Below are 26,864 nucleotides of genomic sequence, written 5' to 3' on the forward strand. Positions count from 1 at the left end.
AAGGAACAGATTCTATCTTTGATTTTGTTACTCTATTGAAACCCGTTGTTACAGATGTACTACTTCAAGTTTGAGCATTGAATTCGCATATTTTGGAAGTCTTAGTTTCACACTGTGAAACGATATAACTTTTTTTAAACTTTGGTATTGTATAACACGTTTAATACACCTCATCAGGTTCATACTGTTAGTCATACATAAAAGAGTAGTAACTATGTAACAGATATTTGGCATAAGTTATGTGAATGGTTAAAGAAAATATGCAGTCTTCAGACTTTGTCTTTCACTGCCATCATTTTAAACCTTTGTCCTGATTTGAAATACTATCCTAGTACACAGGGATGCTGTTATTTTGTTCGTCTTTCAGCCAATGATGTATGTTTTAGCCATGACAATTTTTACCATTCCGACATTTACGTTGGTTATTTCACACATTCCGGTAAGACCGTAACATTTGTTCATAATCAAAAATATTTTAGAAATTTTGTAACATTTTGAATTTGATGATGATAGCTGTCTTAGTGTAAGCAAAATGTTTCTGTGAGATTTTTGAACACTTTCTTATTTCCTTATTTCCATTTGTGTGCAATACTTTGCCCGCTTCTTTCCCTGTACTAACTGCTTATAAAGGAAAGCTGAAGATATTAGTTCTCTGGTAAAGCCCAGGACCTACAACAAAAGCGTAAGTTCATGAGTTTTATTCCCGTTTGTGTCAGCTTTTTGGTATATAATGATATATTTCTTATTGCATGAATAAGTATGTCAATAAAGTTTCATCCTGTAGATTTAACTTTAATTGATATGTGTGTCTCCGAAGTTTACTAGTTTGTAAAATTCTGAAGGTCAATACTAGTAATATCACGTTATAGGAGAAATTTGTTTGGATGTATAATAATTGTGCAATTATTAGTTGTTGCTGTAATCAATAGAATAAATGTTGTTTTAAGAATAGACCTATCACGCAGCTACAGTTTTACTTGCAATCGATCAGGAGGGAGAAAATATCAGTTGACCAGATTTAAAAATGTCATCTCAAATGTAAATAATTTTCAAGAAAGAACAAATTGAGAAAAGGAAAATTTTCTTGTCTATCTCACCTTCAATTAAAGTTAATTGTTACAAGTCCAGGGTATCGATTTATATCCCTTTCCACCCGGACTATTTCTTTAAAAATATTCAAAAGGAAACAAACAATAAGCGTGTTTTTCTAATCTATTATGATCTACCAATCCTCATAAATATGATCTAGGTTTTTTTAAATAGTAGCTTTCGGAAAAATTAACCTGCACAATTGTGCATGTTCGGCCGATATTGCATATATTAGTGATTTTATCTACCTGCACATTTGTGTAGGTGAGGGCTGAAAGGGTTAAAGAATGTTACTAACACGCAGGAAAAGGACTGCTAAATTTTTAATAACTTACTTATCGAGAGAGGAAGAAAAAAAAGTTTACGTCCTTATATGTATAGTTAACATTAACAATAGTAAGACATCATATATTTTTAGAGAATGAAACCGATATTTCTACGATAGGAGGGTCACGTCGCTTGCGTTAGTAATACGAATGGGAACTGTAAAATTCTTGTGAAACGTTGTTATGTCAAAAACGATAAGATAATATTTTAGAGTAAGATACTCTAAGAATAGGTGATGATAATCCAAGTTAACATGGTTTAATGCAGGATGATCTCCTGTTGAAAATTTAAATTTATGGCTTCAGGTTCAATTTTGAAATTTCACAGATCACACAGTAAATAAAACCCTGAGCAAACTTATGCTTATTGTCCCTGGTTCAAAATTTGTGCAGGATCGTGATTTTAATTCTTACTTTAATGAGATGTGAACCGGTTTCAAGACGCATTTCTGCATATAAAATTGCACTTTCACAGACAATGTAAATAAAATGTATACTTTCTTCGGAAAGTGTTTTTGAAGTCGGGAAAAGTTTTTCTTAAAAACTTTATTTTAATTGTAAATTATCTTCTTGCAGTTTTTACGTTGTAAGGGTTTATAAATGTCCAGTGTTCTTGACAACATTAGGCATATAGTCTTACGTAATATTGATTCCGTCAAATTTGTGTTTAAAAAAGTGATAATATGTATAACGCCCTCAATCTACGTAAACATACTTAGTGAAGAGTATCCATAAGTTTTGTCCGTGAGTATTGTATTGTAGTAACGCTTGAATGAAACGGGTAATATAAATATGAATTATTGAGGAAGAAATAGCGATTCTTCGATGTTTTTTTCCAAGGTGTATAATGCTCCATATCAGTAAGGAAGCACGTTTGGAAAGGATAAAGGCGTTATTTGAAAGAGAAATTAGGAAAATAATTTGTTTCCCAGTAAATAATTCTCAAGTCGTACACTACAAGCTTTCTTACTCTTTTTGACGTTGCACGTGTTAAAACATCTAAAGAAGTATATAAGTGGATTTGAAGTTATTGGGTTTACAGCTTATTTCACAACATCCGCTTGAAACGTAGTTTTCTTAAAATATGCTAGCAAAAATGTGATCACTTAACTGCATCAGACAATGCGTGATGGAGATCTATATATTATATATTAACTTTATATTATGGTAAATTTATATATTCAGAAATTTACGGAAATTGCCCGTTTTGATCTCGTAAGGGGTAGGTTACTTACTCGCTGGTATAGAGTAAAGATTTTATAGGACAAATTTCACCTCCCTTACATAATCCACTCGTCAGATACTCTGATTTTCCCGTAAAATTTAAATCTTTTCTCTTACTCGTAGGATCTTCATTCTATTGACAGTAACGTAAAAAAGAAGGAAAGAAGTTTTCTGGCTGAGATACAGGTGCTAGTTTCACTGTAAAATGTAACTTCACTCAGTTCACCCATTTCCTTAGCTAATACCAGATTAGCTGGATGTCAAGTTTGTGTACTGAGATATAATATGCAGATTGTTCATATTTTCCCTCGTGAATGTTGTATTTCCCAAAACACTGATGCACGCAACAGTTTTTTAAAAGTAAAGCGCTAGTGTGCAACTGTACTCTCTCTAACGAGAAAGATTCGTCAGATTAAAATTTTTGACGTACAAATTTAATCCTTTATCCGCCCTTATGATACCCATTACAATGAATTTACCATGTTAAAATGCCACTTAATTCTAGACACTCAACATATTAAAAAAAATATTTCAAACAGTTCAGCTTCCTGTCTCTTATAATGTGATGGATATCATATTTCTTCCATTTTTCGGTATTCAGATTTTAGCATTTATCTTCACACGCCCCTTTTTGCTTTTAACGTAAGAAAACAATAATGACTAAAGTGTTTCACATTGCTAATAATACTCGAGGAACACTGTTTAGAAAAAATCCTGTAACAGCTAGATTCCAAACCCACTAGAGAATTTTGATTTCTCCGATTAGCATTGCACCAGGTTATAAGAAATTTAAATTCTTTGTTTTGAGCAGAAACGTACAGGCACTAGTAATAATCTAACGGTGACGAAGATGCAAATATTTGTCCACAATCCTTAACGTGAAATTCAGGAGTCATGCTATCATGTATTTCAAAAAAATAAATAAAGATTACAAATAATTGAAAAGTCTCTGCTTCTCAAATGTATTTATTTCATAATTGGGCTTAAATATGTATCAGATGTAACCACGCAGCTGTATATCAATAGACGCAAAGATTGTGGTATCTATTAAAATTTACTTTGTTAGAGTATCAGACTATAATAGAAACACAGCTAGAGATTTTATACGGATTATAATGACTTTTTTTTTTTTTTTTTGAAAAATTTAAATGGTTATACTCTTCCTTTGTTTCTTTGTCGTCATAGTAACAGTTTTTTGTAGCTGCTACTGAGACAAGTTCCTGCGATTGTTAAATATCTGACAAAATTTGATGACATATAAATAATTTTAGTAAAACGGATCTCCATTGTTACTAAACTGTTATTACTCCACTGTTATTATTTTTATTTATAACAATAAAATGTTTATTCAACATAGCACAAAATAGGTATGTTTGTAGTTACTTGAGTTAGCTCTGATATCGTATAGACAAATAATTGTACAAATTGACATATTAAAAGCAAACTATGTGTTCTTATTTTTTGAATGGATACATATGGAATCTCCTCGAGAGTTGTCGGTTACATATTCCTACAAAATTTCATGTTAATGGAACAGAAATACAAAATTCAAAGAATGATTTCATTTCTTTGTTGTTACTTATTAATTACCGTCATTTACACTTCCTTGTTTATTGAATTTGTTACAGGCGCTATAACGAATTTGCTCTTCACAGAGAAGCGAATACCTTTATTGGGTTAAGGGAAATCTTTTCTTATTCCGATGAGAAATCTCCAAGGCTGTCTCGCAATGGATTTAATCGATCACCTTTGTCAAGACATATGCTAACACATAAAAGTGAAAGTCATCTCACGTACCGAAAGAGTGTTAAACGATATAGTAAACGATCAACAATGTCAAGCGAAAAGTTAATACATACAGGTGAGGAGTCCCACATCTGCGGAGAGTGTGGAATGTTATTTAGTGTACGTTCAAGTTTTGTTACACACATGTTAACCCACACAAAAGAAAAACCTCTCACCTGTGAAGAGTGTGGTCGGGCATTTCATCAACGTTTAAGTTTGGCTAGACACATGTTAATCCATACAGGAGAAAAAAATCATAAATGCCAAGAGTGTGGAAAGGGATTTAGTCGACGATCTCATTTGGCTACACACATGTCAATCCACACAGGAGAAAAATCTCACATATGTGAAGAGTGTGGTAAGGCATTTCGACAACGTTCAAATTTGATTGCCCACACGTTCATCCACACAGGAGAAAAACCAAACATATGCCATGAATGTGGAAAGGGGTTTATTCATCGTTCTCATTTGGATAGACACATGCTAATCCATACAGGAGATAAACCTCACACATGCGAAACGTGTGGAAAGGCATTTAATCAACGTCCAAGTTTGGCTACACACATGTTAATCCATACAGGAGAAAAATCTCACACATGTGAAGAGTGTGGTAAGGCATTTCGACAACGTTCAAATTTGGCTAAACACACGTTAATTCACACAGGAGAAAAATCTCATACATGTGAAGAGTGTGGTAGGGCATTTCGTCAACGTTCAACTTTGGCTACACATATATCAATCCATACAGGAAAAAAATCTCACACATGCGAAGAATGTGGAAAGGGATTTAATCAACGTTCTCATTTGGTTGCACATATGTTAATCCACACAGGGGAAAAACCTCATACATGCGACGAGTGTGGAAAGGGATTTAATCAACGTTCTCATTTGGCTTCACACATGTTAATCCACACACGGGAAATGCCTCATACGTGCCAAGAATGTGGAAAGGGATTTAGTCATCGTTCTGTCCTTCGAAACCACACGATGATACATACATGTAAAAAAACACACATTTGCAGAGAGTGTGGTAAAGGGTTCAGTGTACGTTCATATTTGACTAAACATATGTCAATCCACACAGGAGAAAAATCTCACACATGTGAAGAGTGTGGTAAGGCATTTCGACAACGTTCAAATTTGATTGCACACACGTTAATCCACACAGGGGAAAAACCAAACATATGCGATGAGTGTGGAAAGAGATTTAATCAACGTTCTCATTTGGCTAGACACATGCTAATCCATACAGGAGATAAACCTCACACATGCGAAACGTGTGGAAAGGCATTTAATCAACGTCCAAGTTTGGCTAGACACATGTTAATCCATACAGGAGATAAACCGAACACATGCCAAGAGTGTGGAAAGGGATTTAGTCGACGTTCAACTTTGGCTACACATATGTTAATACACGCAGGGGAAAAACTTCACACATGCTAGCAGTCTGGAAAGGGCTTTAATCAACGTCCTCATTTCGCTGCACACATGTTAATCCACACAGGGGAAAGATGTCACACGTGCCAAGAGTATGGAAAGGGATTTAGTCGACGCTTAACTTTGGCTAAACATATGTTAATTCATACAAGAAAAACATACGTGCCAAGAATGTGGAAGGGGATTTAGTCATTGTCATGACGTTGCAAAACATACGGTGATACACGTAAAAAAACACTTCTGCAGAGAGTATGGAAAATGGAGTAATAAATGTTCCAAATTAGCTACGCACATGTTAATCCATGCACGCATGCCGAGAATGTAAAAACATATTTACTAGACGTTCATCCAGAGGAAGACACATGTTGACTAAGAAAGCTGAGAAATTCAACATTGTGGTGAGTGTGGGAAAGGGTTTAGTGTAAGTTCAAACTTGAACACACACACGCTTATCCACACAGGAGAAAATGCTCACAAAATCTAAGAATGTTTTAAGCGGTTTTGTATACGCTCAAACTTTAATACACACATGTTAGTCTACACAGGAGAAAATTCTCACACATGCCAACAGTGTGGAAAGGAATTTAGTGTATAGTCAAATTTGGCTGCAGACATGTTACTACTCGCTGCACGAAAACCACGGATACGGTGGATGTTGAAAGGGACTTAGTCTACTTTCAGGTTTCGCTACACATATGTCGCTATCCATACAAGAGAAAATCCTCATACGTGCCAAGAATACGGAATAGGATTTAGTCAACGTTCACACCTTACAACAAACATGTTAACATTAGTGAGGGGTAAATTCCCGGGAAGATATTTTTCGAGAAGGTCACCAAAAAGTAAAATTTTCCGGGAATTTATGTACACCTCCAAAATATAATTGCACGCCTGATTTTTTTAAACTCTTTTAATATTGTAAGTTTGCCAACAAAGTATTCTGAGCTAGAGGAAGAAAAGGAACGAAAAAAGAAACAAGACTTCTCAACAGAGTATGCTGTTTGAAATCCTCAGTTTCTCCATTGTTACTTCAAATAACGATACTTCTCATTTAAGCAGTACCTTAGCACTAATGCAGCAAACATTTTTTTCCTTTTTTAAAAGAAAACACACACTTCTCGAAGAAAAAGAAAGATCATAAAAGCAAGTAGAGTTGATTCTCTATCAATGCAACCCATGGAGCGTTCTCTAATTCCGATAGCTATGCGCGTTAAGTAGTCTATTTTTTGTGTTGGTGCAAAATTTGGAACCGGGTTCGAACCCACTCGATGCCTTTAATATATATATATATTAATTTTTCAGTTATTCTACCCGCTCATTTAGTTCGGATTCCACATAAATCAGTAGGTCCACACCTCGCTGCTGAAAGGGGCGTTAAAATCAACATGACGATATATGTATGTGTGTGTCTGCCTTAGTGAATTTCGTCGCGTCTGTATGGTTAGCACACTTCTTGAGCGCGAGAGACCATTATTCAATTTCCGCTGGGAGCTCATGAAGTTGTTATACCTGTTTCAACTGTAGATCCATGTCTCAAATAAGCACATATATAATGTATATGCCTTTAGTGCACTTATGTTCTTACTTGGGAGCCGTCGAAGATTTCGAATACAGAGTTTGGTAGACCGAAAACTGAGAAACATGGGTACAGAGTAAAACGAGTAAAACAGCCATAAAAAATTTAAGCCTTTTAGGCTATGTAAATCCTTACATATAATGCAACTAGCTTGGCCAAGATACAATGGAGGAAATGCAATCACCTGTAATATTCTGATAATAGAAAATATTCTCAAGGCATTACCATTCCCCTCTCCTGCGGAATGAAAGCCCTGATGAAAACGTAATATTATTATATATAACTACAACCTTATTTTGTGTAATATAACAAACAGTGGCGGTTAAAATTCAGTTGCCTTTTTTTCTCAGAGATCCTTCCGAGGGTTCGCTTCCATCCCCCAAGAACTAAGATAAATAAAAATTGCCATTGGTAGTTTTGTAGAAGGGACGCAACTAAAGTCCCAGTCCAACACCTTCATATTTAGATTGTGCCCCTGTAAAAAATTATCTGGAAGAAAACCTATAAGTATGTTTTCTTGGTTTCTCAGCTGCTCTCACCTACATAAACGAAGTACAGGAGTATAGAATTTCATATGCCGTAACTAATGGAAATTTTCTCCTGAAATCAGAAATCGTTACACGGTTAAAATTAAAGGATTTAACATCTTTAGATTGATTGCATGTCACACCTAACTATAGTTATCAACAAATGTGTCACAGATGAAAATCTTTGTGTTGCTTTATTTTCTGGTATTTATGTTTTATTTATTTCATCTTCCTCAAATTCATTGGGAATCAAGTAAAGACTGTGCCTGTATGTGTGACAAAATACAAATGTACCGAATAATTATTTCTTCACTTCCTTAAAAAAAATAAAGAAAGAAAAGCTACAATTTTACTCTATCTAATATTTGCTAACAAAATGAGGTACTTGAAGAAAGATAGGGGCTGTTTACCAAAGGTATTTAAACAGCACAGGTTTCATTCATTCAGAGGAAAAGAAAAGAATAATTGGAAGTTTCTATATTCGTTCGAACTCCAATATATTTCTTATCTTGAGAACCATTTTGCATTTGTCTGCATCAGAACGGAAACGCCAAAAATCACTAGAATGTTCAGATTTACATGAAGTACGCAATAGTTCAATAGTAAAATCACTAAATCTAGTACGAAATTACTAAGTGTGGCATCCCTGCTTTTGACCATATGTTCATAAATTTCTTTTCATGTTTCGATGAGTAGATTCACCTGAAACACTGTAAACAGTGGTCTCCAACACCCTATATAGATATATATATATATATATATATATATATATATATATATATATATAATATACATTAGAGAACTGCAAGGGCCAAATTTTTCGGCTCGAGCCTACGACGGCCCGAATGCAGCTAGGCCCGTCCCAGCCCAACCCAGGACCAGAAATTCTCGAGGTTTTTGTCCCAAATCCGGCCCGACCCAAATTAATAAAGGAGCCAATTCGCACAAGCCTGGCTCGTGCCGGTCACTCGGGTAAAACAATTCATTCTCAATATAGCAAAAGTGGAGGCGCTAAGAAACACTAACTGTAAACACTGCATTGCCTTGAATTCCATTCACTCCACAATGGTTTTATTGCAATAATCATTTCACTAAATTCAATAACTAATAAAGAGCTGCAAAACATCGACTCGAACACGGCCCTACCTGAAGCGCCGGGCAGCCCAATCCCGGCCTCTGCTAAGGAAACAGCAGAGCTTGACCGCCAAATTCGACCCGTGCAGTGCACTAATATATATATAATCTCCAAAATATTATCTAAGGACATGCAATTTAAATTAGAATAATGTTTTAGAAATATTTCCGGTAAAATTAATTTTAGATATAACAAGGAATATGTACTTTTATTGCAACTGAAGCATATAATATGCGAATAATGTAAAGGTATTTCTTTGATATATCAGAAAATGTTAGTAGCTAAAAACACAAAATATATTTCATAAACACGATGGTAAAAAGTTTCTATTCATTTTTAATACCGCTTTTATTCTTTTAAAATTAAACATTACTTAAAATATTTTGAAAATAATTCTAAAATATTGTATGAAAGTATTTCATTTAACTTGCAGAAGAAGGTAACAAAAACATTTCCATGCAAAATTAATAGGTTTTTTAAAAATGTTTCTGGAAAATATTTCTTATATTACGAACGAATTTATTTTTAAAATATTCGAAACATTTTAAAAATTATATTTCATACGTTTTCTCGTAACAATAGTAAATATAGCAAGTAATACGTTGGGAAATATTTGTAAAGTATATGGAATACATTTCCTATTCTGTTTTCTATATCATGTATGTAAAACATTTTTAGTATTACTACGAAAACATTTTGTATCTCAACATTGAAAACATACGTATTACATTACATTCAACACAATATTTCTAGTACAATTTGTGAAAATCTTCATTACATTGTTTTCCTTCTAACGTTCTAAAAAACATACTTCCTGTACTTCATAAAATATTTTTGAAACATTTTCTAAAAAAATATTTCCGATGAATATTTGGGATACTTCTCAGATATAAGAAGGAATATATTTTCTCCAGTAAGGAAAGAGTAGCCTATGTACTGAAAATAATGTAGAAATATTTTTGTAATATATCAGTAAATGTTCACTAAAAACAAAATATTTTCCAAAAGACAACGGAAAACATTTTCTGTTCATTTTTAATATGTTTTCTTTTACCTGTTTTTATAATATTTAATATGTTTTCTCGTAAAAATAGAAAATATTGCAAATAACATATTAGAAAACATTTGTTAAATATATATGGAATATATTTTGCCTCATTGTTTTCCGTATCATATATGCAAAACTTTTTTAGTATCATTTCGATATGTTTCCCTTCTCAATTCAAGAATGCACAGAGCTAGCCTACTAAACACAAATACACTAACAAACTCGAAACAGAATACCACCAATGTCGACATTTCCTCGCACAATCCGTTCTTATTTCGTCACTCAAATAATGAATGGAAAGTGTCACCCAATTAAGAACTTATTTTTGAGAAGATGAACACCAGTATACAAAGCAAGAAATAAGGGCAGTGGAAACCGAGTATGCATCACACAGTTTAATGTGCGCCCGTTTTCATCATTGTTCAGAAAGAATGGCCACTTTCTGGAAGCTTATGTGGTTCGGATCTCACGTTAGCTTGTAGGTCTAGGTCTCATATAGCCTCACCATTGAAAACAACAATACACTCCATATCAACCCAAAAAATTGTATATAGGCAAGCATGTAAAGAATTTAAGTGGCAACTTATTTTTATTTATTTATTTCTATGACAAGTTTGTACTCTGTTCCAGAAGTCTGAATGAGCCAATGAGTGTAAATTTAACTAGATAATGAATACTTCACTTCCTATTCCATTATTTATTGCTATGCAGGCGGAGATCGCTATCGCTTCTGTGTTTCTGCATATTCTCCTGACCATTTTCTTTTCCTCGTTTCTTTAGATGAGAATGCATATATGAAAACGCAATATGGGCATAGTTCTTAAAAAACAACACTATACCACTTGAAGTAATAAACATGTATCACATAGAAATTACCAAAACTTTCAATGGGAACTTCCTCTTTCCTCAAAGATTCATACTTAAACATCAACAGCGCATTTTCATATCACATAAGTACCGAAGTATATAAAAAATGATTTTTTTTTCAATAATATACTTATGCACACATAACTCGATGTTTTCAGAAATAAACGCTGCGCTCTTTATTTTTATTCTCACTGAAAACTTTTATTGATATTACAATGTTCCTCTTGTATGACAGAATCTTTTGAAATAAGTTCGATGGCTCTTTTATACAAAGCATAATTGGAATTCGTCCTGTACTGGTGCCTATGATCCTGTAAACTAAAGAAAAAAAATTGCTGATAAGTGAAATTCAAAATAATTAATAAACTAACTACACCTTTCCTATTTGAAGGCTAAATTTTTATTTAATTGTTGCAGGTTTAGTTTTGGTAAGTTATTGAATTGAAAATATAACTATATATGGAAGTGAAGTTGTGTTAAAATGAACCTGTCATGATCAGACTTCATAGTTGATGTCAAACATTATAGTTAATTAATGTTTCATCTCTTGTTTACGTTGTCTTTATCAAGATTCAGACTAGGATTTTTTGTTCGTATAAAAAGATAATAAATAAAACAAAATTCTGTATCAATAAATAAATTCGATTTTTATAGCATTTTAATATAAATTATCTTGCACTTGACCCACAAAGATGTCGTCACAGCCTGGAACTGCCTGATTTTTTCTGCTCATCTCAAAGAGAAAAAAGTGTCATGCCTTACTATATTTAAATTTTCAGGTGACAGGTGAGGGATAAGCAGAGAATTCAACTCGAAAGACTCGTCTGACAATTTCCTATCTCGCTTTCTGTCATACGGCGTTCGCGGTAGCTCAGTGATAGCACGGTTACTGGGTTCGATACCCGGCCAAGTGTTTGTTGTGGACATCATCGTGGCCGTAGGTTTTGTCGAAATATTTCCATTCCCTCCCATTTTCTCATTCAATCAATTCTTCCATCACTTGCTGTAATCCTCATCTCTTTTTGCCTAAAAGGCATAATCGTGGGACGTTGAACTCAAAGATGTCATTTCATTTGAAGCCGGCGAGTATAGTCGAGCGGTACGAGGCATTAGGCTGATGATTATGATATGAAGCCTATTCCGAGTTCGAATCTCTCTGAAAAACAAGGTCGGAATTTTAACTGTCCTCAATATATGTGTTCATGTGTCTGTCGTGTTTGGAATACGTCGAAAGGTCGTGAGGTGCCACTGGTGAATAATACCCCACTTCGGGTGAATTTTAAAAAAGTGATGGAGTGCTTACTTCTAGTACATGAGGTCTGTGGTTCGATCCCGTAAATAAGTCCGTGGTGGATAACATCCTGTCAATAGATTTTCTCAAGGTACTTTCGTTTACTCCTACGTTCTCATTCCACTGATTGTTCCATAATCATTCACTTGCCTGTGAAAAGTATACGCGTCTTATTTAATTATTATTTATAACGACATATGAGGATTTAAAAAGAATGAGACTGTGATGTAATAATTAAAGTTATTATCGTTAAACTGAAAGATTACATTTCATTTCATTATTTGTGTCGTCATTTTATCTTCAGCCGTTATGATTTATATCCATTGGACGTTTTATCTGAATATACACGAATACTTAACTAAATTGCAGTAAAAAAAAAATACATATCTTGACATATTCCAAAGCATGATAAATAAAATTGACAATTTCTCCACGTTGCTTCAAAAGAACAAAGCCCCTCCTCATTAGAGATTAATTCTCCGTAATGGCTGTTTTCACTTTTTGATATCTCCAGAACTGATACCAATGGATTTCTACATCTTGAGCTTAAGGAAGAAAGAAAGACTAAACAATCAGACTGCCTCTGATTTTGCCTAGGAATGGCTTCTAGTTTCTGAATGACTTGTAACACAGTCGACAAAGTCAAATTGGTAAGAGTAGTAGTAAGTCGACGTCTGAAATAAGGCGGAATTAAATTCAACACCATACTGATAGCAAGTGGTTTTCTAATATCATGATTGATTTCCAGTATTTTGTTACATCTATAGGAGACAAAATTGTACACGCTTTCACCTGTTTTGGGGTCATACGGTTTATTTTGAAGTACCATTAACCTACTTGCTTGCACCTGTTCATTTTCGAATTGAGCCTTAAATTTCTTCTCGAACTGTTTGAATGTATTAAAAAAAGAGCAATTATTAATGTACCAATTGTACGCGCAACCCGTGAGTAAAAACTTCCCGTAAGTTTAATTGCTACTTTGAATATTCATGATTGAAGCCTGATCTTTGAATTTTTCAAGAATGTAGTTGCGGTAAGTTCATTCTCATGCCCTGAAAATTTTTCCAATTCTTCTAAATTTCTAAGATTCACAGAAACTTTCCTATCCGATACTATTTTTTCTTTTACGACGGTTTTGGAAAGAACGTGATTTACCTTGAAACTAATAGATTCAAGAGTACTACTACTAGAATCAGAATACACTGAAATATTTCTATTCATATCTTGGATAGGGTGATCGTCTATCTCTTCTTTTTAGACCTGAATATTCGAAGAAATGTAATTAGAATGTGGGAAGTTTTTTTAATACCTGGCTGTCTGCATTGAATTGTTTTATTTGTTCTACATCGTTAACTATAGTTTCAACTTTGCTATTACTATCGACCTGTGTTCCTTCCACTGATTTTTGTGACATGATAGTAGTTTCACATGCAGTGATACTAGACTCAAATACATCCTGCAATTTTGACATCCAATTTTCACATTTATCCGTTCTTTCTACTAATTCACTATGCACACGATCTACATGACTTTCTAAGGATTCTACCTGACTATTGAGCGTACCTCTTCTTATTTCACACTTATTTTGCCTCTGATTAAACGCGAGTAAAGTGCCCTCAAAAGTATTCATCCATTTTGAAAACTCTTCGTCTTGCTTTTCGTAACATTGAACTTTTCGACAACAGACTCTAATTCTTCATTACATCTATTGATTTCAAATTCTACTTGTTCTGTGTACTTTGCAACATTCTCTTCGCATAAACGTTTCACCATACCTAATTCAATTTGCAATTTTTCCTCCAAATCAGAACTTAAATTCTCTATCTCTTTCGTGACTGTCTTATTAATGGAAGTTAACATGGAAGAAAACTAGATGTCAACATCTTAAAACGTAACCGAATTATAAGGAATTATCTTTTGTATTAATAATTTTTAAGAACTGGAAACACTGTTTCTACGAAATTTAGATTTCATTTGTTATTCAAGATGGAAAGTGTTGAAGAGAGACGGTGCATAAGGCACGAGGCACGAACATTTCTTCCAGAATTTTAAAGTTTGTTATTTAAGTGCAATGAACACAGTGAAGTACTTTGTGGTTTATTTTAAGTGTTAGTTGAAAACCAGCGATTAGTAAGGTACAATAAAAACTAAAGCAAATATTGGAAGTTTCCATTTTTAGAAGACAGTCCATTACCAGTAAAGTAAATGGCGCACATTTAAGAACATAAGCATAAACAGTTTTTTTGGACCTCCAGTGCCGAATGGAGGAAGTGTTGTGCCAAGAAAAAGAATAAGTGAATCATTCAAACATTCATATTGACTATGTGTGTGTAAAGACAGTGAGTGTTACGAATCAGTAGCAAAATTGACCTAGTGGACTTATCACGTACGCGCCTACGCATTCAGCTGTGCATTGCAATCTGAAGAAAAACAAAGGCGCAATGTAGCAGTCACGTAGCTAAGTATATTTTTTTGTTTCTTTTACTTGTGTAAAGGTCTGTTGTTATAAGGACTTCAGTTAGAAATATCACAAGCAATGGATGCAAATACAAATTCTCTTATAAAGGCAAGAGGCCTAGTAAAAGCTTCCCTTACAAGAATGAAAACATTTGTTGAACAATTTGGAGCAGACGGTGATGTAATGCAAATTAAAGTTAGGTGTGCACGTTTACCCAATATATTCAAAGAATATGATGAAGTGCAAAAACAGCTTGAATTAAAGGACGGAAACGATGAATATACACAGGATAGAGAGCTGTTTGAAGCTACTTACTACGATACTCTTGCAAAAATGACGTCAATTGTTGAAACAGCTGAGAAGGCTAGTAGTAGCAATAGAAGTTCGTCAGGTGATTCAACCGCGAATACAGGGTGTCTAAAATTACCAGTCATAAAACTACCAACATTTAAAGGTCAAGTTACAGATTTCAGACATTTTCATGATACTTTCAGTAGTTTGGTTGTAAACAATCAGAGTTTAGATTATATTCAAAGATTTCATTATTTGTTGTCCTCATTATCAGGTGAAGCAAGCAAATTAGTTGAGAATATACCAGTAACAGGTGAAAATTTCAAACTTGCTTGGGAAATGATATGCAAAAGGTATAATAATCCAAAGCTAATAGCAACTGCTCATGTAAAGGCATTGTTTTCATTACCGACTGTCAGTAAAGATTCAGTGGCGGACTTAAGGACATTATTAAATCAAACTATAAGTAACGTAAATGCACTTAAGGCGTTACTGTTAGATACTCCTTTGGAGGATATATTGTTATCGCACCTAGTTTTGGAAAAGCTAGATGAACAAACACGTAGACTTTGAAAATCAAACAAATAGGGAACAGTTTGCTAGTTTAGAAGAACTTCATGTCTTTTTAGAAAATAAATGCCAGGCCTTAGAATTGATAAAGTCTACGCAATCAAAGTCGCATCTCAGTAAATCTAATGTTGTTAAGGATGTAAAAAATGCTAGACAATCTTATGTGAGTACTAATGTTTTGTGTTCGTTTTGTCAACAAAGTCATGCGTTACACAAGTGTAATGAGTTTCAGAAATTAAGTGTATCCAAAAGATTAAGTTTTGCGAAACAAAACAAACTTTGTTTTGATTGTTTGAAAGTTGTCAACCATATAGCGAAAGATTGTTCGCTAAGTGCATGCAAAATATGTAATCTCAAGCATCACACGTTATTGCATAGTGATTTTAAGAAATCACAGCCTAATCATGCTGCCAGTGTTGAAAATGATTCTGTTACGGAACCTATAGGGGAAAAGTCAATGTCTCAAGGGCAGGAAGTTGTTAATACTAGTACTTATTGCTCTGTGAAGCCTAAAAGTAATGTGCGTGTTTTACTTTCAACTGCAGTTGTTCAAGTTAAAGATTGCAATGGTAAATTACATATGGTTAGGGCTTTGCTTGATAGTTGTTCCCAATCTCATTTTGCAACAGAACCTCTCATTCAGAGGTTAAAATTAAAGAAATATCCTATCAATGTTCCTGTACAAGGTATTAATAATGTAAGTTGCAACGTTAAATACGGAAGTAAGTTACAAGTATTCTCTGCTGTAAGTGATTTTAGTGTAGATGTTGAGTGATTTGTATTGCCCAAAATAGCGGGAAATTTACCTGATGCTGATATTGACATTAAAGAATGGAACTTTCCACCGAATTTACAGTTAGCGGATCCTAATTTCAACAAGTCTGGTAAGATTGATTTGTTGTTAGGTGCTGGAATTTTCTTTAGTCTACTCAAAGCAGGACAACAGGTGCGTCCAGGAGCATTTCCAGTTCTCCAAAATACAGAGTTAGGATGGATAGTTTCAGGACAATATCAGATGCCTAAGCACAACAACTTCACGCCAGAACATCGAACATTCTTTTTGCACAACAACGATGATTTAAGCCATCAGCTGCAGAAGTTTTGGAAAATAGAAGATATTCAAGAAACTCCTCTATCCAAAGAAGAAAGGGAGTGCGAAAAACATTTTATCGCAAACACTAGAAGACATTCAACAGGACGCTTTATAGTGAGATTGCCATTCAAACAAGAAGTGACCCAGTTAGGTGATTCTTATAAGACAGCTGTTCAGCGTTTACAACAACTAGAATAAAGGTTAAATAGATGCCCCAAGTTACGCACAGATTATGTGGCATTCCTTGAAGAGTATGAAGCTTTGGAACATATGAAGGAAGTGGAAGGCAACTCTAATATTACTCAAGGATATTACTTGCCTCATCATCCAGTTATTAAGGAAGCTAGTACTACGACGAAGACTAGAGTAGTATTTGATGCATCCGCATGCTCAACTAGTGGCATTTCACTGAACGATATTCTCAAAGTTGGTCCAACTGTGCAAGACGATTTACAGTCAATTATATTAAGGTTTCGCACCTACCCTATAGCTTTTACTGCAGATATAGAGAAGATGTATCGACAGATTTTGATGGATGAGCGTGACTGTAAATTCCAGAAGATCTTGTGGAGAAGATCAGAAGAAGAACCCATTAAGGTATATGAATTAAAGACTGTCACATACGGAACAGCATCAGCGCCTTTCCTTGCTACTCGGTGTCTCCAGCAATTAAGTGCAGAAGAAGCTTGTGAATATCCGAAGGCAGCTCAAATTCTCAAGAATGACTTCTATATTGACGATTGTATTTCAGGGGCTGAAAGTGTGGAGGAAGCTTTAAAGATAAAGAACGAATTAATACAAATGCTACAAAAGGGTGGTTTTTTGCTAAGAAAGTGGTGTTCCAACAGTACTGAGTTATTGGAATCCATCTCTGAAGAATTGAGAGAAACACAACTTCCATTACGCTTAGATGATAAGGGTCAAGTCAAAACATTAGGATTACTTTGGCATCCAGCAACTGATCAACTTCAAGTGATGAATGGATTCACTCTAAATCAAAGGTCGAATAATAATTTAACAAAACGCAAGATGTTGGGTATTATTGCTTCAATCTTTGATCCTTTGGGAATTGTTAGTCCAATAACAATCGTATTGTAAGATAATTCTTCAAGATTTGTGGCAAGCAGGATTGGAGTGGGATGAAACACTTTCTAATGAACTACAGCAAAGATGCAAGACAGTACTTGAATTCATTCCTTCATTATCAGATATCAGTGTAGACAGAATGGTTCTTCAGTCGGGTACCTTGATAGACATTCAAGTTCACGCTTTCTCAGACGCTTCAGAAAAGGCTTATGGGACATGTGTGTATTTAAGATCCGTCAGCAAGGATGGTCAAGTTACTTCGAAGTTATTATGTGCTAAGTCCAAAGTGGCGCCCATAAAGAAGATTTCCCTGCCTCGCTTAGAGTTATGTGCAGCAGTGTTATCAGCAAAACTTGTCAAGAAAGTAACTAAGGCATTAAAACAACGAATATCCCAGGTATATGTGGACAGATTCTATGGTGGTCTTAGCATGGTTAAGAGCAAGTCCAAATAGATGGAAAACATTTGTTGGCAATCGAGTTGCTGAGGTACAAGAAGTGGAAGGAGAATGGAGACACGTCGCTTCAAGTGACATTCCTGCAGATATTATATCAAGGGGAACAAGTCCTGACAAGTTAATACATAATAATTTGTGGTGGAACGGTCCTCAGTGGTTACAGTGTTCTTCAATTGATTGGCCTAAGACGGATCCTGCCCCACTCAGAGAGATTCCTGAACAGAAGAAATTAAAATCAAGTTACTTAGTGACAACTCAAGACAATAGTATGATCGAAAGATTCTCTACTTTGAACAAACTTCAGAGAGTCTTGGCTTATTGCATGCGGTTTTACAAGAATGCTAAAGTAGAAGCATCGAGAAGAAATGTAGACGCTCTTATTTTGGAAGAAATTGAAGAAGTTTTAATCAGACTAATACGAGAAGTTCAAAGTTCAGTTTATGCTAAGGAAATAGCTGATCTTAAAGAAAGTGGAAGAGTTAGCAATAAGAGCAAACTCTTGTCTCTCAATCCTTTCATATGTGATCAACAATTACTAAGAGTTGGTGGAAGATTAAAAATGTCTGAACTTGAATTTGACGCTAAACATCAAATTATTCTACCACCAGATCATCACCTAACAAGTCTAATTATAGAACATGAACACAGGCGATTGCTACATTCTGGATGTCAGTTAATGTTAGCATCACTAAGGCAAAGGTATTGGATACCTAATGGTAAAAATGCCATCAAGAAAGTTATTAGAAGGTGTATTACATGTCAAAGATTAAAGGCGTCTGGACCAGAACAATTAATGGGACAACTACCAAAACATAGAGTAGAACTAACAAGACCTTTCACAAATTCTGGAATTGACTTTGCCGGTCCTATTTACATTAAAACTGGTACCAGAAGATCAAAAACAAAGGTGAAGTGCTACATTGCAGTGTTTGTGTGTTTAGCAACAAAGGCTATCCATCTCGAAGTTGTGAGTGATCTTACTAGTCAGGCATTTTTAGCTGCTTTGAGAAGATTCATATCTCGTCGAGGTAGATGCAAGCATATCTATAGCGACAATGGAACTACGTTCATTGGTGCCAACAAGGAACTTCAAGAAGTCGCAAAGTTATTGCATACAGCTGACCATCAAGAAAGGATTAAGAATTTTGCAACTTCTGAAGGAATCCAATGGCATTTTATTCCGCCATATTCGCCCAACTTTGGTGGTCTTTGGGAGGCTGCAGTTAAGTCCTTTAAATACCACTTAAGAAGAGTCATGGGAATGTCATATCTCACGTTTGAAGAATTAACAACATTAATCACACAAATAGAAGCTTGCTTAAATTCGAGACCTCTTGTAGCATTATCCAATGATCCTAATGATCCAGTAGCACTAACTCCTGGTCATTTTCTTATTGGTCAACCATTGACAGCGCTACCAGAACGTGACTTACATCAGGAGAGGATTAGTTCAATTCAAAGATGGCAAAGGATCCAACAACAATTTCAATAGTTTTGGAGAAGATGGTATATAGAATATTTGTCACAACTACAAGGAAGAAATAAGTGGAAGAGAAGCTGTGCCAACATACAGCCAGGTCAATTGGTGGTTCTCAAAGAAGATAAGCAACCTCCTCTATCGTGGAAATTGGGAGTCATCACTGAAGTGCATTCTGGACCTGACGGTTTGGTTCGAGTGGCTACTGTTAAAACTTCCAATGGTTTATATAAACGCTCAATTAGAGGACTTTGTGTTTGACCAAATAATGATGAATCGTAATGTCATTCATGTTAAAGTATATTTATTTCCTGTTTTAGTCTATTTTATTTGTTGTTATGTAAAGTTTGTTTTCTTTTCTTTAAAAAAAAAAGGTCACTAGCCCTTTTTTGGCGGGCGGCATGTTAAGTCTTATATTATGTTTTAATAATTTTTAAGAACTGGAAACAATGTTTCTACGAAATTTAGATTTCATTTGTTATTCAAGATGGAAAGTGTTGAAGAGAGACGGTGCATAAGGCACGAGGCACGAACATTTCTTCCAGAATTTTAAAGTTAAGTTTGTTATTTAAGTGCAATGAACACAGTGAAGTTATTATATGTACTTTGTGGTTTATTTTAAGTGTTAGTTGAAAACCAGCGATTAGTAAGGTACAATAAAAACTAACGCAAATATTGGAAGTTTCCATTTTTAGAAGACAGTCCGTTACCAGTAAAGTAAATGGCGCACATTTAAGAACATAAGCTATTGAGAGACATTTGTGAACCGGAAAAGATTCAAGATCTGACCTACGCAAAAATCAAAGACAAGTTAGTGTTACACTTCCGACCAAAACTCAACACAATTTCAGAACGGTACAAATTCAGATTTATTCAACAGTCACAAGGTCAGTCCGTTACCGAATTTGTAGCCACGTTGAGACAGCAAGCAGCATTGTGTAAATTCGGCACATTTTTAGAAGAAGCATTACGGGATCAGTTTATATATAGCATCAACGACGATAATGTGCGTAAGAGATTGTTAGCAGAAGACAATATGACCTTCACAGTAGCTGTTCAAATGGCAGTGCAAGCGGAAACTATTGGTAACGACATGGCAATCATGAGAAAGAAAGAATTCGAAGAGGTTGGTCAGGTGAATGTGTTGAGTCATTGTCAAGGTAAGCCAAATAAGCAAAATCAAACACAGGTAAGGTAAAGCAGTAACAGTGGAAATAGTAATAAAGTAGAACGGCACAAGGGTAAATTTTTGTGTGGTAAGTGCGGGAAACAACATAACAAATACTCCTGTCCTGCGAAATATGTGAAGTGTAATTTTTGTGGTGTGCAAGGCCATTTTCAGAAAATGTGTTTTAAAAGACATGAAGTACAAGGGACTATTGACGCAGAGGACGTAACAGAAAAAGTGAAAGAAATTAAAGTGACCACCCCAGAAACGTCAGTAATGCAGGAAGAAAACTTAGATAAGATCGTTGAATTATTGGCAATGGACGTACCAGACGGTAAACGCAAGGACTTATGTAACATACCGCTAAAATGTGACGGTAAGACAGTGTTTTTTGAACTAGATACCGGTACCGCAGTGTCAGTAATCAGTAGAGATGCATGCAACGAACATTTCCCCAACAAACAAGTGGTATCGGATACCATTAAATTATGCAATGCCGATGGTAGACCGTTAGACACTAAAGGTAAAATAATGGTGGAAGTGCAGTGGAAAAGTAGTAAGTGGCAGTCACCATTATATGTACTGGATGCTAAACTAAACCAACCAATTGTGGGACGTTCATGGATCAATATACTTTGGCCTTGTTGGAAAGAACAGTTTAGTAGTAATATTGCTTCGATAGGAACAGATGACGCAACTGTAGCTGATAACTTAGCAAGTAAAATCAAAGATGAGTTCAAAGAAGCGTTTGAGGGAGACTTAAACACACCAGTTAAAGGGTACAAAGTGGTATTACCAGTGAAAGAAGAAGCGGTACCAATTTTCAAGAAGGCATACGAAATACCGGTAAGTTTGAAACCACAAGTGAAAGATGAGTTAGACAAGTTAGTGCAACAAGGAATTTTGACGCAAGTGGATTATTCTGATTGGGCAACGCCACTGGTATTAGCGAGAAAAAAAATGGAAGCATCAGGTTATGCTGGGACTTTCGCGTGACGGTAAACAAAGTTCTGGAAAAAGTATCGTACCCACTACCACGCATTGAAGACTTAATGAACAAGTTGAAGGGTGCCAATTGTTTCGTATTGTGTGATTTAAAGCAGGCGTACCAACAATTGTTGATCCATGAAAATTCATTAAAATACATGACGCTGAACACACCTTGGGGCTTATACCAACACAAAAGACTAGCATTTGGGTTGAGCTGTGCAGCACAAATTTTTCAAAAGTTTATGGAGTCAGTGTTGCAAGATTTGCCGTGGGCTGCTTGTTTCTTGGATGATGTGATAATATGGGGAAAAGATACGTATGATTGTTACGAAAAGACACGGATACTCCTACAAAAATTCAAGGATCTGAATATCAGACTGCGGGGAGACAAGTGTGTTTTCTTCAAACAGGAAATAGAGTATTTGGGACATCATATTAGTCCAGAAGGAATTAAACCAATGGAAGATAAGGTGGAAGCGATCATGAAATGTCCCGAACCGACGAATGTAACGCAACTGAAGGCCTTCCTAGGCATGCTTTCATTTTACCATAGACAACTACCTGGCTTAGCGTCAAAAATTCCGTCGTTGTATACATTACTAAGAAAAGGAGCCATATGGTGTTGGGATGAACGACATGCACAAGAATTTATACAAGCAAAAGAACTGCTGAAGAAGGCGGAAATACTACACCCATTTGATGAGAAGGAAGAGGTAGTACTCGTTACGGATGCATCACAGGACGGAATCGGCGCTATGCTGTGTAACAAAGTGAATAACAAGTTGAAGACGGTAGCGTGTACGTCAGCAACATTGAGCAATGCAGAACGTAACTATGCCCAGTTCGAAAGAGAAGCATTAGCGATAATACACGGAGTAAAGAAATTTCATAAATATTTGTTCGGTAGACGTTTTACAATTATTACAGATTCTATGCCAGTCAAGATCATATTCGGAGAAAAGGCTATTCCAGACGCAGCTTCACCAAGACTCCAACGATGGATGCTGTTCTTGTCTTCGTACGACTTCAAAATCCTTTATAGTAAGCAAGTGGAAGTAGCAGATTTCCTATCCAGACTACCGATTAATGAGGCACCAGTGGATGTAAAAATAGACGAAAAAGAGTTCATAAGTCAAATAATGTTGGCACCATTAACGTTCCAAGAAGTCATGGAGGCATCGGAAGAAGACCGACTATTATGTCAGGTGAGAGAATGGATAATAAAAGGCTGGCCCAGGAAGTTGAAGGAAGAACATAATACTACAGAATTAAGAACATTCTTTAACAACAAGCAAAGACTTTCAGTTGTGAACAAATGTGTGATTATGGAAGGCAAAATTGTACTCCCACATAAGCTAAGGAAGAAATATCTGGAACAGCTACACAGGAATCACCTAGGTGCTTGGAGAATGCTGGCTGTAGCTAAGGAAGCAGTTTGGTGGCCAGGTTTAGACCGTGATATCAAAAAAATGAGCGAATTTTGTGAAACGTGTAATAGCATGCATAGGAATAACTCGAAAAAGCAATATAGTAGTTGGAAAGCAGAAGCACAACCGATGGGAAGAGTGCATGTAGATCACTTTGATTGTGTGGGATCTAAATTTTTGCTGTTAGTGGACAGTTATTCAAAATGGATCCAAGTGTGGAATGTAAATTCAACGACAGCATCTGAAACTAAACAAAAGTTAGACGAGTTTTTTCAAATTTTCGGGTATCCAAAGACTTTAGTAACAGATAACGGACCTCCTTTCACATCATTTGAGTTCACGACATACCTAAAGGAAAGAGATATCAAGGCAGTGCTAACCCCACCATACAAACCAGAAAGCAATGGAATCGCTGAAAAAGCCGTGCAGACAGTAAAGCAGCTTTTAAGAAAACAGTTTTTAGACAATAAATATACATGGAACCGTAGATTAGGAGAGCATAAGCTGAAAGAAATATTATACATGCTTCGTTTCACACCGAGTAAGGCAACAGGGAAACCACCAGCGGAATTGATGTTAAATTTTTAACCACGCACAATGTTTAATGTTGTACAGAAGGGAGTGTTTGAACGCGGCAAGGAAGACAGGAAAGAAGTGGAGCAATAAGCAAAGAATGAAGTGGTCTGGGTGAAGAACTATCGCGATCGTTTTCCTAAGTTTATCAAAGGTGAACTGGTCAGGCAGATGAGCCCAGTCGTGTTTTTGGTAAGAATACAAGGAAAAATACGGAAGTGCCATCGACATCAAATAATTTTTCCGCAAGCAAAGGGAGACCAAGAAGATAACATGCCAAGAAAATGTCAGGAGGATATATGGTTTCTTTGCTGGAAAAACCCGCTCACAAACGCAGCAGTGGAAGATATACAACACGTACAACTACCTAGAAGTCCAAACATAAACTCAGAAAGTGACAGAACATCAGTCAGAGAGCAAGATCAACACCTACCAAGACAACACCCAGAAGATGGCAGAACATCAGCAGAGCAGCAAGATTGGCAGCTACCAAGAAGATCCGGAAGGATCAGGAGACCACCTAATAGATTGTCATTGTAAAAAAAAAAAAAAACAACGGGGGAAGAGTGTAATAGTGAATAATCTGTGAAGAATGTGAGAGTGTAATAGTGAATAGTCTGTGAAGAATGTGGAAGAGTGTAATAGGAAATAATCTGTGAAGAATGTGGAAGAGTTAAATAGTGAGTAATCTGTGGAGAATGTGGTATAGCAAGTAGTCTGTGAAGAGTGTGACACTACTGTCAATAGTCTGTGATGAGTATGAGGATGGCCGGCTTTGGCATGAGTCAAAGAGTTCGTGGGAGCAAGAATGAAGTTGGAGTATGCAAGTGGGCTTGTTAGAAGTACCGTGAAGAATATTATTTAGTAGCATGGGGATAAAATTTAGTAAAGTACTTTTGAAGTTTGTGTGCATGTACCCGTGTCCGTAAATAAAGAGTGCCTTAGTTTGGAAGTAGTTGTTTTAATAGTAAAAGTAATAGCAGTATAGCGTGTATAAGTTTCAGCAGTATAGCAGTCTTAAATATAGAGATTCTCATGGATTTGGACTTTTCCGTTTCTGCTAGAAGGAGGAGAAATTTCACAAAACTGATATATATGTACCCTAATAGAGAGACTGATGGACATTCCGTAGTAAAATATGATGGAACCCTTCTGGTTACGGGAGAACCCCACTATAGTTTCTAAAAAAATATTACTTCCTTTTTCAATTTCATTCAGGTACCTTAAACAATACACTTAGCTGTGTCGAACGCTTAAATCTGGATGTCAACATCTAAAAAAGTAACCAATCTATTACGAATTATATTTTTGATGACATCATAAATATTGAGATTGTTATGAATACGGACTTTCGTGTTTCTGGTAGGAGGAAAAATTACACAAAACTACACATATGTACCTTAACAGACAGTCTACTGGACTTTCTCTAGTAAAATATGATGGTACCCTTTTGGGTTACGTGAGAACCCCACTATAGTTTCTACAAAACTATTACTTCCTTTCCCAATTACATTCAGGCACCTTAAACAATACACTTATGTGTGTCGAACACTGAAACTGCATGTCAACATCTAGATACGTAACCGAGCTATAAGGAATTATATTTTCGATGACATCATAAATATAGATATTGTAATGGATATTGACTTTTGGGTTTCTACTAGAAGGAGGAGAAATTTCACAAAAATTAAAATATGTACCTTAATGGACGTTCTGTAGTAAAATATGATTGTATCCCTCAGGGTTAAGTAAGAACTCCGCTATAGTTTCTACAAAAATGTTACCTACTTTCTCAATTTGATTCAGGGAGCTTAGACAACACAATCATCTGTGTCGAATGCTGAAATCTTCATGTGAATATTTAAAAACACAACCGAGCTATAAGGAGTTATATTTTTGATAACGTCACAAATATAGAGATTATTATGGACACGGACTTTTGGGTTTCTTTTAGAAGGCGGAGAATCTCACAAAACTAATATACATATATACCCTAATAGACACTCTAATGCCCGTTCTGTAGTAAAATATTATAGTACCCCTCTGGTTTAAGTCAGAACCACACTATATTTACATTCATATTCATTTTATTTCGTCTTTATGACCATACATATTGCACGAATTCGTGCGTATGAATAAGACTCGTCAGGGTACAAAAATACATAAATATACATAGTTCTAGCATATACATACGAATTAATTAAAATACTACGCTACGTCTGCTATATAAATGAAACAAAAAATATACATTTTAAATACTACCAATAATCAAATTCATTTACACACCTAGGAAATCATTAACGGAATAAAAGCAGTGCTGTAATAGGTAGGTTTTCAATAATCGCTTAAATTCTCCTCTTTGTTCTGTCTTTCGAAGATATAGAGGCAGCTTCTTATATAGTATGGTACCCATATACATTGGATTTCTTTCGTACAATTTAGTGCAGTTCTGTTTGCTAGGGATTTTATCCTTACGCCTGGTATCGTATTTATGGGTTGCTGGTGCGTTAAATACCTCAATGTTGTTTTTAACAAACAGTAACATACGAAATACGTATAGCGAGGGTGAATGCAATATTGCAAGTTTCTTAAATATTGGTCTATATGAGTCTTTTAGTTTGGCCCCAGCCATAGTTCTTATAACCATTATTTGAATAACGAACAACATATTACTTTTTTGGAAGTTTCCCCAGAAGATTATACCATATGAAAGTAAAGACTGAAAGAGTCCGAAATACAAGTTACGAATCGTATCTCGTGTTAATACATGTTTGATTAATTTTTAATGCATAGAGCATTTAGTGAGCTTTTGTGCTACTGAAAGTATGTGTGCTTCCCAGGAAAGATTGTGGTTTAGCCAAAGACCCAGAAATTTATTTGAGTTTGAACACATTATTTTTTGATTATTTAACATTATATCAGTTTATAGACAATGCTTATTTTGAATGTGATGAAAATTTAGTGCTATA

General features: G+C 35.4%; 3 protein-coding genes across 3 annotated transcripts in view; all 3 read left to right on the top strand.

Moving 5' to 3' along the window:
- Nucleotides 1-9,825, top strand: part of LOC145670246 (uncharacterized) — a 41,889-nt gene extending 32,064 nt beyond the window's left edge. Inside the window, exon 2 of the mRNA XM_081738658.1 lies at nt 4,268-9,825. Coding sequence (XP_081594784.1) covers nt 4,268-5,867 — 1,600 coding nt within the window. The 3' untranslated portion in view covers nt 5,868-9,825. The remainder of the gene's footprint in view (nt 1-4,267) is intronic.
- Nucleotides 9,826-16,987: 7,162 nt separating this feature from the next.
- On the top strand, nt 16,988-17,815 carry LOC145669897 (uncharacterized). The gene has a single exon (XM_081738245.1). The coding sequence runs from the start codon at nt 16,988-16,990 to the stop codon at nt 17,813-17,815; it is 828 nt and encodes a 275-aa protein (XP_081594371.1).
- A 389-nt stretch (nt 17,816-18,204) lies between these two features.
- Nucleotides 18,205-19,752, top strand: LOC145669898 (uncharacterized). Its single transcript, XM_081738246.1, has one exon. It carries the CDS (start codon nt 18,205-18,207, stop codon nt 19,750-19,752), a length of 1,548 nt encoding a protein of 515 aa, XP_081594372.1.
- The last annotated feature ends 7,112 nt before the right edge of the window (nt 19,753-26,864 follow it).

Source organism: Thermobia domestica, chromosome 14 (assembly GCF_964235325.1).
Source record: "Thermobia domestica chromosome 14, izTheDome1.hap1.1, whole genome shotgun sequence".
In the NCBI taxonomy this organism is placed as follows: domain Eukaryota; kingdom Metazoa; phylum Arthropoda; class Insecta; order Zygentoma; family Lepismatidae; genus Thermobia; species Thermobia domestica.